The sequence below is a fragment of the Stomoxys calcitrans genome, chromosome 2 (assembly GCF_963082655.1).
Source record: "Stomoxys calcitrans chromosome 2, idStoCalc2.1, whole genome shotgun sequence".
NCBI lineage: Eukaryota > Metazoa > Arthropoda > Insecta > Diptera > Muscidae > Stomoxys > Stomoxys calcitrans.
The window spans coordinates 56,163,425-56,175,976 of NC_081553.1; the positions used below are offsets into that span (position 1 = coordinate 56,163,425).

Consider the following 12,552-nt stretch of genomic DNA (forward strand, 5'->3'; position numbering starts at 1 on the left):
GTCTGCTTTGCCCCAAAAAATTACATGCTTTAACCACTCACTAGTTAGTGAGCTGTGCAATGGTAGAGGCATGCCTTTTTGAGACGAACATTGGATCATATCAGTACACCTTTCTGTGAGCTGTGGTGGCGATTAATGCATTGTGCAGGCTACAGAGATCGCGATTTCGAAGCCAATCAAGCTCCATCATCAGTCTGCATTGGATCATATCAGTACACCTTTCTGTGAGCTGTGGTGGCGATTAATGCATTGGGAAGGCTACAGAGATTTTGCGATTTCGAAGCTAATCAAGCTTCATCATCAGTCTGCTTTGCCCCAAAAAGATTACATGCTTCCACCACTCACTATTAGTGAGCTGTGCAATGGTAGAGGCATGCCTTTTTGAAACGAACATTGGATCATATCAGGACTCCGTTCTTCGAGCGCATTATGAAGCTAATCTTTTTGAGACAAAGCAGACTGATGATGAAGCTTGGTTAGCTTTGAAATCGCGATCTCTGTAGCCTGCCCAATGCATTGATCGAAAAATTTGCCAAAATTTAATTTCTATTGAAAAGGTTGTCACTCTTCATTCCTATGGGAATTTGTGTTAAAAATTCATTTCTTCAAAAATATTTGTCAAAATTTAATTTCTATAAGAAAATTTCCTATTGATTTAAATGTAAATTCCTTAGAATATTTTTTTATCTAAATGAAATTTTTGGCAAGCGAAAAAGTTTTGTCAGTTTCCCACCTTCTTTCCCTCTCTTTTTGTTTTTTTTTTTTTACATAAAAAAAAGACTTTTCAATGCATTGACATAAAATGCCCATTTTTATTGTTTTCTTGGGATATTAATGCCCGCGCCAACAAAACATTCCAACATGTCGCCACCACAATTAGGTTTCATTCACAATCTTGCAGGCCTTGATGGCTGGCTAAATGACTGGAAATGAGTGCGACGAAGCCTGACACAAGTATTTAGGACACAAAAATTGCTGATCACCATTCGAAGTTCCCATTTCTTTTTCTTGTTTTCTTTCATAAAAATGCATTGCCTTATCGGGAGGACACCTTAAGATACGCACACGAGACAAGTATTTCCTAGTTCTTCCTCATCTTGGCAAAAGGGCTGTGCTTGACTCCTCCTGTTTACAATTATAAATGTTTCGCTGATATGACGCCACTGTTACCCTAAACTAAACGAAGACCTCCGCTAAAGGCACTTGGAACAGTTTAACCTCTTATTTATATCCGATTAAAATAAAAACCCATTGAGAGGTTGGGGGAGTTGGAAAGCAAGGCTGGCTGCAACGGCTAGCCAGCCATACCAACCTTCGCTCTGATCAAACTCAACTACCTGTGAAAATATTACCAACCAACCAGCCAAGCAAGGGGTTTGTTGCTCAACATACCCTACACGGATGTGGAATTTTTATTGTTGTCCGTCCTTTCCACAATCCGACTTCACACTGCAATTCGTTTCAGTTTGAAGTGGAATTGAGTTGAGTTGAGGCTACAAAACGATTGTTTATGGCCTTCTTGTGTTAATGGAATTCCAACCACATGGTTGTTTTTGTTTTTGTCATCTCAGGCTCAATTGTGGCGGGGCAAGGGATATGGTTATCCTTTCAAAAAAAGCACTTAAGTCACTCTGTTTATGTTTCATATCTTTATTTGGTTCCGCGTTATTTTTTTTTTTTTTTTTTGCTTGTACCTCAATCCTATATTGAATGGAATGAATTCCATTGAGTGCCAAGAATTGTCTGTTACCTGTTGTGAGGTGTCGCAGCTTGCCAAAGCAGAAGGAGGACATTGTCATCATCTCGGCCTGTGTGTGTTCCCATTGTCTTTCGATTTGCGCCTGTTGAATATTTTTTTGCATTCCTTGAAGTTTTTTTAATGCCAAAGAGGAATTGTTTCATAATCATTGTATGAAATGGGAGGGGGTGGGGGTATGAAGTTTGAGTTATAGAAGGACAAGAATGACTTTATTAAAAGGTGGGAAGAAATTATTTCCCATGGTATCATTTAATAGTTACATTGTATGTACGAGTATGACAGGATAAAAGGATAAGGATTGATTTTTAGGGAATTTTCACAAAGTTTTTTTTTTAATTTAAAAAATTGTATTTCCATTAAATATTTTAGTTATGCTTAATTTTAACTGATTTTATTTTATTTAATTTTTTTATTTTATTTTTTTTTATTTTATTTTTTTTTTTATATTATTATACCCTCCACCTTAGGATGGAGGTATACTAATTTCGTCATTCTGTTTGTAACACCACGAAGTATGCGTCTAAAACTCCATAAAGTATTTATATTCTTGATCGTCGTGATCGTCGTCTCTCCGTCCGTCTGTCTGTCGAAAGCACGCTAACTTTCGAAGGAGTAAAGCTAGCCACCAACAGATGAACTAAATCATGTGTAGTACGGAAGAAGTGTAATTTGTCACAGACAGAATGTCTGTCGTTACACAAAAATACATGCATTGGGAAAAGTACAGCTAATAGACAGGGTTGTCGAGTGTGGTTAATGTGGTAATTGTATCATAGATGCGTTTTCGCAATTAATAAGATTCAAATATAACATACCAACACACGGCCCTTGAAGCCATCACACCTAATATGGTTAAAAAGTCTTCCTACCAAAGACGAAACGCGTCCCATAGTGGTTGGTGTGTGTTGCTATCTTTGGCTTTCCTTTTTCATTTGCATCTCCGATCATTGAGCTCGTCTCGAAAGAGAAACAAACAAAAATTTGCACAAATACTTTTTATAAGTGTAGGTCGGTTGGAATTGTAAATGGGCCAAATCGGTCCATGTTTTGATATAGCTGTCATATAAACCGATCTTGGGTCTTGACTTCTTAAGCCTCTAGAGGGCGCAATTCTCGTCCGATTTGACTGAAATTTTGCACGTGGAGTTTTTGTATCACTTATGTTATGTTATGTTATGTATGATTCAAATCGATTCATAATCTGGTATAGCTGTCATATAAACCGATCTGGGATCTTGACTTTTTCAGCCAATAGAGCGCGCAATTCTCATCCGATTGGGCTAAAATTTTGCATGAGGTTTTTTATTATGACTTCCAATAACTGGTGTAAATCGGAACATAACCTGATATAGCTGCCATATAAACCGTTCTGGGATCTTGACTTCTTGAGCCTCTAAAGGGCGCAATTCTCATGGTGGTGGGTATATAAGATTCGACCTGGCCTAAGTTCGGCCGCTCTCTCTCGCTCTCTCTCACGCTCTCACTTGTTTTATTTCATTTTATTTTATTTTATTTTTTTTATTATATTTTATTTTATTTCATTTCATTTCATTTCATTTTATTTTATTTTATTTTATTTTATTTTATTTTATTTTATTTTATTTTATTTTATTTTATTTTATTTTATTTTACTTTATTTTATTTTATTTTATTTTATTTTATTTTATTTTATTTTATTTTATTTTATTTTATTTTATTTTATTTTATTTTATTTTATTTTATTTTATTTTATTTTATTTTATTTTATTTTATTTTATTTTATTTTATTTTATTTTATTTTATTTTATTTTATTTTATTTTATTTTATTTTATTTTATTTTATTTTATTTTATTTTATTTTATTTTATTTTATTTTATTTTATTTTATTTTATTTTATTTTATTTTATTTTATTTTATTTTATTTTATTTTATTTTATTTTATTTTATTTTATTGTATTTTATTTTATTTATTTTGTTTTATTTCATTTCATTTCATTTCATTTCATTTCATTTCATTTCATTTCATTTCATTTCATTTCATTTCATTTCATTTCATTTCATTTCATTTCATTTCATTTCATTTCATTTCATTTCATTTCATTTCATTTCATTTCATTTCATTTCATTTCATTTCATTTCATTTCATTTCATTTCATTTCATTTCATTTTATTTTATTTTATTTTATTTTATTTTATTTTACTTTATTTTATTTTATTTTATTTTATTTCATTTCATTTCATTTTATTTTATTTTATTTTATTTTATTTTATTTTATTTTATTTTATTTTATTTTATTTTATTTTATTTTATTTTATTTTATTTTATTTTATTTTACTTTATTTTATTTTATTTTACTTTATTTTATTTTATTTTATTTTATTTTATTTTATTTTATTTTATTTTATTTTATTTTATTTTATTTTATTTTATTTTATTTTATTTTATTTTATTTTATTTTATTTTATTTTATTTTATTTTATTTTATTTTATTTTATTTTATTTTATTTTATTTTATTTTATTTTATTTTATTTTATTTTATTTTATTTTATTTTGTTTTATTTTATTTTATTTTATTTTATTTTATTTTATTTTATTTTATTTTATTGTAAACTTTAGAGCAAGTGTAGAAAAAGTTTCCAAGTGTCATTTTCGCTGCTTACTTCACCATAAATGTGTGCCCCTCCAACGAATGATTTACTTCAAACGACCCCATTTGCCATAAAAATCCCTCCATTATAACGCCCCATTAAATTAATAAGGAGAGTGTGGCTCTGCTTTGGCCATGAAGAGCCAAAGACGTTTTCTTTCCTCCCCCTGGCGAAGTAAATGCAAACAACAATTATTTATATGTGTGCATGTGTATTAAACAAACAATCTGCATATACACTGCACATAAAAACGCATATACAAACACTAAGGGACGTAACATTAATTTTGACATAACTTTCTACACAAATTAAGTGCAAAATAAATTAAATCAGCGTTAAATGCGAACATAAAATCCCATACGAACTGAAAATGGTAATTAAACAGCACCATAAAAAGAAAATAAGCCTAAAATATAAAAATATGACCACTGTAGTAAGGAAGTTAAATGTCCAAAATAATATTTTTGGTGAAATAAAATTTTTACAATATTTGCTGTAGAAAAACATGAGCGAACTTTTAGGGAGGTAGATTCTTTCCGGAAAGCGCATAAAATAAATTTTTCTAAATCCTTCTTTCATTGAGGGCTAACAGTTTTTTTGGATTTGAGTCTACTTCCATACCCATTTCGGAAAGAAATAAAGGAAACCCCTACGCTGGCTTTAAAAACCTGCGAATGGCATACTTTGCTGTACACGGCTCTTTTCAGCCCAGCCCTATATGGTGTTGTTCAAATGTGGACGAAGCGGGTCGGTGCCTAGTACCTACCCATTCCAAGTATGAAGCTGGAAATCCTCCACACACCTGCCTCACTATTTAAACTCTCCTTTTCGCCGGAGCTCTGAATTGTCCGCTCGACGTTACCATTGCCCTAAGAATCGGAGAGTCTCAATGTTTTCTTTTTAATCAATACTTCCAACAATATGTTTAAAAATGGCGAGCTTAACCTCGTATCTGGAACCAGGTGGTCTTCATATAAATTGAAAACCCTATCCTTTGGAACCAGATCTCGATCCGATTCGCAATCGCCTTGCCCGCAATCTCAATGCTTGACACATCCACGATATATCGCTAGATCCGTCAGAAAACGTATCGGACTAACTTATAAAGCCTCCGTGTGGGAGGTGAACTCTTTGTGAAACCACATAGCTTGCGTACAGAATGCTCGCAACCCTTAGGGTTGAAATATCGACAGTAGAGACGCCTAGGCAAAGAGCTGATGGAACTGACGGAACTGGTATTGTGGTGTTGTAACAAGGTGGGCGATGCGGATTGGTTCCTAGTACCATTTCTAACCATGAAGATATGAAACCTCGGCGCAACCTGCCCCGCTATAAACTCTCCTTTTCGTCGGAACCCTGAATTTTACCCTCGGCGTCATTATTGCTCTACGAATTGGAGAGTCTCAATGTCTTAAATAGCGACCCTTGAAGCTGAAACCAGATGATACACACATTGAGTGAAGGCCATAGGATACGATAAATCGAAACCGATTTACCCCCAATCTTGATGCTTGGCACGTCTACGATATATCGCAAAATCCCTCAAAAATGTATTGTGGAAGGTGGACCATTAGTGAAAAGACATAGCTTCGAAAACATACAGAGAGGTCTACGATCGGAACTCTTAGGGATGTACTAAAGGTATTGGAGTGGGCTAGGCAATGAAACCACTACTGGAAGTCCATTGCTTTCCTGCCCACTCTGAAAGTTTAGAATGCTTTCAATAGCTTTAAGGTGGTCTGAAGTCCATTGGACACTTATAGGAGATTTTAATGTACGGGCGTATCTGTTGGGAATGATAATGAGCTGCTTGCATAGCAGGACGTACCTCAATTATAACTCTCCCATAATGGGACCGGATATCCGAAGTGACAGATACGAGTATGATGAGAATATGCAGACGACTTTGCAAGAGATATCGAAGCAGCAGAGAGCGAACTACGGCAAGTACTGATGAGGCAGTGAGACACAGTTGTGCCTCCTAATGGGAAGGTATATGCCATTGGACAGAGACGTACCCAAGGGGTTGGCTAACTCTGCCTCTATTACGTTCAGTGTGACGTCAAGGAACCAACGTTTCTATGACGCGTCAGGACTCCCATCAGCAGTCCCAAGTCATGCTTCCTCAGCCCCAGAATAAACGACGCACAGTGGGAGATAATAGAAAAAACTAGTAAAAAATATGCCATGTGAGAACGATTAGAGATATCTCTTTCAAATTTGAAATGGTTAAAGCTGAGGTGTGGCCGAGATTGTGGGGTGTTTTGGGAACATTTGAAAAAAATTCGCATAGAACTTATTTTTGGGTTTTTAAGGACATTTTTATCTCCAAAATTCAAAAAGAATTATTATGATATCTCTATAGGTTTTTTTCTTAAAATGTTTTCTTCCACGAGATCTCTATAAGAAACTCGCACAAAGGAGGACTCACCGAGTCCGCAGCATGATTTGCTCTAATCATCGATGCATTTCTGGCCATCGATACACTCATCGTTCTCCGCCACAACTTCTACCCAATTCCCAACAGAGCTGGACACCCTTGATCATGGTTCGAAGATGCCCTTTGCCTTTTCCAACTAGTCTCGATCTCGCATTGCCCAGGGCTTTCAGCGCCGCTTAAATGTCCACGTATATGGTGACAGTTTGATTGGGCCGTCGCCGCCAGATTGACACTACCATCAAGGCCGCTAAGAACTCCGCCTGAAAGACGGTAGACTCGTCCAGAAACCTATATGATTCTCTGATTCTAATGAATGTACTGTCCCGGTGGTTCCATGCAATTTAGCCCCATTCGTGAATAGAACATAGCCCGATGCTACTCGAGACATGCGTAGATGAAAATCGACCGAGTAACCGCCGTAAACATCCAATGTACCGGCCCAGGCTCAAACCCCCTACTCCCTCAAATGGAGTTGCAGCAGAAGTATATATATAAATCGAGCGTCATTCCATGTTACCATACGTAAGGTAGTGTTTTTAGACGTCTAAGTTTAACATTGTTTAGCATTTAGGTACGCGTTGCTCTTTGACATTTGTTAACAGTTTTGTTTTTTTTTCTACAGAAAATTTCTCTTGAATAATTTTCTAACCACTGTGCTCAATTGCTAGACACTGTACGCATCATCAATCGATATGCATAGACTGCACTTGTGAGTTGTGAGATTTGCATTCGCAGCCTGTTAGTGGCACAATGTCATTGCAATCAACACACTGCACTCCATCTCTCTCTCTCTTTCTCACTCACTCTTTCCCTGCCACTACTTGGCGGCGGGTTGGCAACATTGTTAAATGATAAACTAAACAAAAAGCAAAAGCCATAATGCATCCCACGAATAAATGCGAAAAAAAGAAGACGATAATTATTGTGTGTGTGCATAAGGCTTAAAAGTCTTAAAAGTAGGTTGTCGGCAGCATACAAATGAGCTGGGGAAAAACACCTTACAACAACACAAAATCCTTCCCCACTCACTGCTCATGGTCTCTCCAGCCATTCCTTGCTGTTAACATCATTTGATGCCATCACATCATTAATGCGTGAGTGTGTATGGCTCATTTGTCTTCTGTCATCCTCAAACCACACACACACACACATACACGCATTGTTACATAGAACAAAAAACGCTGTAGGGGACTTACATTGAATTAATGTTGTTTTTTTTGTATTTTGGGTTTATTTTGGAAAAACCCCGATGAGTCATCGCATCAACATTTACAACAACAGCAAAAACAACTAAGTAGGCAGCAGCAGCAGCATAAAGCATAGGACATGTTGTTTGGTAGGAGCAGCAACAAGCCCAACAGCAACATACCCTATGCTCAACTCTCTCAAATAAACAAAAATTTCACTCAAAACTGTGCTCTTGCCCCAAAGGGGACACATTAGCGCGCCAAAAACTTTTACCATTATAGGCCTAGTACTCTTAAGCAAATAAAACTCTTTCGCTTGGCTCACACATACATATCTACTCTCTCAAGAGTGAGATAGGAAATTCTAAATCGTGCCTCTAATGCGACACTCGATACTCAAACAGCATAAACGTATGGAAAATTACAAAAAAAAAAACATCAACAGTCATACAGTACAAATTTAGTGTTGTTGACTATTATTAACATTCTGTGGCTTATTTGTGCTGATAATTTGTTTAGTACATCCGTTCGTTCTACCCAGTACATGGTTAGAACGAAGAAATACGGCCCATGTTGATTCAAGAGTCAAATGCAACATTTATACTCTTTGTTATGATTTCTTATAGCATAACTAAAATAGCATACAACATTTTCTAGCATGCTACAAATACTGTTATGTTTTTATTTTTGTTTGCATTAGTAATATATGTTATGCGCTTTTTATTCGTTTCTTTTTGGTATTAATTTCTTCTTGAGAGAGAGAGAGCCATAACATGTAAGAGAGTACCGTACTGTGTCTGTGTGAGAGAGAGAGAGAGATTATATAAAATTATTCTCCTACAAAATTTTGCTATGTCATTTTGACATTTAATGCATATTTTACCTTGTTATGTATTTCCTCCATGTTTCTTCGGTTTGCTTTTGCTAGTCAGTGAACACGTTCCCTGTTGTTAAGCATTAGGGTTGCCATGGTATGTATAATATATTTTGCCGCTAACTTATAAAGTGTGGTTAAATCTTAAATCAGCTTTTCAAGTGCAATGTTGTCAAACTGCATATAAAAAAACGTCGGCGAAACGTTGGCTTTTTGTATGCTATATTAGTTTCAATGGTTCGTTTTTCTTTATTTATTTGCAAAAATATGAATTAATAGAGAAAACAATGGAAACAAAAACTATTGATTGCTGCCAAATTCCGCTCGCGGAGCAATTATAAATTTCAGCGACTTTTCCAAAAGCAGAATAGAATACCAACTCTTAAGAGCCGATGTTAAATATCTCTTCGCACATATCAATGAGTGCAGTCCGATTCAAGTTTGAAGCTCATTGATAAGGGGCCTCCTTTTATAGCCGAGTCCAAACGGCGTGCCGCAGTGCGACACCTCTTTGGAGAGAAGTTTTACATGGCTTAGTACCTCACAAATGTTGCCAGCAATAGAAGGGGAAAACCACCGCCGAAAATTTTTTTTGCTCTCGTGAGAGCGACCGCCTCCCATTGCAACTGAAGAAATTGACCTTCGTCGTTAAAACAGCGTAGTTCTAGTTTAATTACGATCCAGCAGATTCAGCCGCCTCAACTCCTACAGAGTAAGGATTGATGCAGGATGTATATCCGGATTGTGACCAGTGATTCCACGACACACATCTCTTGTTTAACTGCCCAGCCAGACCCACTCGACTCAGACCCAGTCTAAGAGATTCAGTTAAGAAAATCTCTTAAGCCTGGAAATACGACCCATCCCAAAACCCGTCAAAAGGGACTTTTACTGATTAGGATATACGAATCTCATGTCTGAATTTGCATCGCGTGTCTGAAGGTCTGCCCATTGCGAACTCCCCATCAAATGGACATGTAGCCCGAACTTGACACTATAAGACTCAAATGGAAGGACTTTAACAATAGAGTAGGAATCTGGGGGGCATAAAACTGGCAACAAATTATCTGGAAGCCGCCTCTAATAATGACATGTAGGTGGTTAACGGCAATATGGGACTCAAATGAAAGATCTTTGAGAGTAGAGTATGACTTTGATATTATTATTTGGGAACAAGATTCTCTAATCTTTTCGATTTGATTTCACCAGAAACATGAAAGTCAATTTATGAAAACAGTGGTATTTTTTTAATTTATTCAATGTCGTCGCCGGTATACTTCATACGTGAAGGTGTTCGAATAACATTTCCCCATACGATGTACATAAAGGGTGATTTTTTAGCTATTATCTTTTTGGAATCACTGGTTTAAACAGCTCACGCACGTTGAGCGTTTTGTTTCATTGTCAAACATCTTCAGTTTGGTCTATAATGTAACCATGAATTGTCTAATAAACGAACAACGCTTGCAAAATGCTCTGTTAATAAATTTCATCGCATGCTTCTTCCATTTTTTGGACGAAGCTCATTTTTGGCTCAATGGGTACGTAAATGATCTGAAATTTCGATTTTAGAGTGAAGATCAGCCAGAAGTATTGAAAGAGCTACCAATGGATCCTGAAAAAGTCACATTTTGGTGCGGTTTGTGGGCTGGTGGCATCATTGGACCGTACTTCTTCAAAGATGAATCGTAATGTAAGTGTGAATGGTAAGCGCTACCGTGAGATGATATCCAACATTTCTTGCCCAAAATGCAAGAGCTTAACTTGCATGACATGTGGTTTCAACAAGACGCTGCCACATGCCACACAGTACGCGTAACAATGGATTTGTTCAGAGGCGAGTTCGTTCGATACCGGTGAATTGTCCGCCTAGATCGTGCAATTTATCGCCTTTAGACTATTTATTTGGGGCTTTGTTAAAGCTTATGTCTATACAGACAAACCCGCTTCAATTGACGCTTTGGAAGATAACATTGAAGTATTTATTCGTGAGATATCGGCCAAAATGTTGGAAAGAGTATGCCCAAATTGGATGGACCATTTGAGGCGCAGTCACGGTTAACATTTGCATTAAATAATCTTCAAACATTTAATTATATGGACCGTACTATGGATTCAAACAAAGTTTTAATGCATTTTTCTGAATTTTATGTGTTTTTTTTTTGTAAAACTTTTCTATAGCTCTTAAGAAACACTTTATTTTCGAATAACAACTTGATCAGATTTAAGTTATCTCGTATGGCCTGTGCATTATACGCTTGAGTATATCTTTCCCTCTCGTTTGAGGGGTGGATTTCACGATATACACCTTGACCCGCTCCGGAGCCTCTACGTTTATCGGGACCATGCCGATGACAGCTGCGGCTCCGCCACTGTCCCTTAGGTTTTCCATCGAACCCGTTTTTTTTTAAAGGTTATGGGCGGCATGTTTTTGCTCTTTTGTCTTGAGGAGATTATGTTGACTGTGGTCCACTCAGAATACTCTTTCTATCTGCAGTTGTGTCGGAAGAAACATATTTTCCATCGTTCTGCCGCCCATATCCATATTGGTTTTTATATTTTATATTTCTTATTTAGTTTTCTGTTCATTGTACGCCTTATCAGCTTGTCGCTTCTGGTCTAAAATAACTCAGCTGGTAAACCTTCGGCTCATTCTGCCTTATTATTTTGAACCCCGTTTGCACTGCTTATTCAATCTGGATTTAAGGCCCCCGTCAGCTAATTTTATAAAGGGAAAACAGATGATCGAGTCATTAAATCCGGATTAAAAGAGCAGTATAAACGGGGTTTTGGAGAAGGGTTAGTTGCTGGGCGGTACACACATAATAACGTTGTCCAAAATGATATTTCTATACGCCCGCACTCATCCTCTGTAGAAGATTTCCATCTACATCTCAAGTAAAGGGTTGTCTTTAATAAAACCAAATCTGATGCTTATAGTTCATATTTCACTCTCAAAAATCCATCCAAAAAAGACTCGGCTATAAATAAAAATTTACTATGGTAAATTGCTCGACTCAGTTTAGTCGAGCACCATTTATTCTGATGAAAAAAGTCTCAAATCGGTTCCTGAGTGCGATCTTCGTTGACAATGTTCTTTTAAATTAAACTTTAAAAAAATTCATTATATATCTGACTTTATATTTCTTATCTTTATTTTCAGGTAAGTCTCGTAGAAAGCATTTTGCAGAGAAACCAATATTATGGTAAGTTTTTTTCTTTAATAGTACAAATGTCAGGGCTGCTGAGTCACACCTCGACTTCACCTTTCGGAAGAAGGGCGAGCTTCTGAAATGCTCCGACTCAGGTGAAAGCTTTTTTTTGCCTCAAACACTGCAAGCCACCAAAACAACACAATCACGAAATCTCACTCCAAAAATTTATTTTAGAATTTTTTCTCTTTGTAAAATTGTTGACCTTTGACGTGTCACTTTTCCCCCCAAAACATGGTCTCGCATGGCGGGAAAATTTTATTAAGTTATTTTCATTCATCCATCGCATGGCTATGAAATCTGAAAATTGTATTTCCCACGAAACTCAGCTAGACATTTTTAAGCAGCTAGCTAGACCATTTTCTAAACATAAGTCGCTAATGGAAGCCACTGTATCGAAGAGGTTAGCATGACCACTAACTGCGCTATGGCCTGGGACTCGGTTTTAAA

General features: G+C 36.2%; 1 protein-coding gene across 1 annotated transcript in view; it reads left to right on the top strand.

Moving 5' to 3' along the window:
• The window catches only part of LOC106096209 (bromodomain-containing protein DDB_G0280777), a 71,295-nt gene extending 58,955 nt beyond the window's left edge, over positions 1-12,340 (top strand). Inside the window, exon 3 of the mRNA XM_059363228.1 lies at positions 12,054-12,340. Coding sequence (XP_059219211.1) covers positions 12,054-12,182 — 129 coding nt within the window. The 3' untranslated portion in view covers positions 12,183-12,340. The remainder of the gene's footprint in view (positions 1-12,053) is intronic.
• Positions 12,341-12,552: the final 212 nt, after the last annotated feature.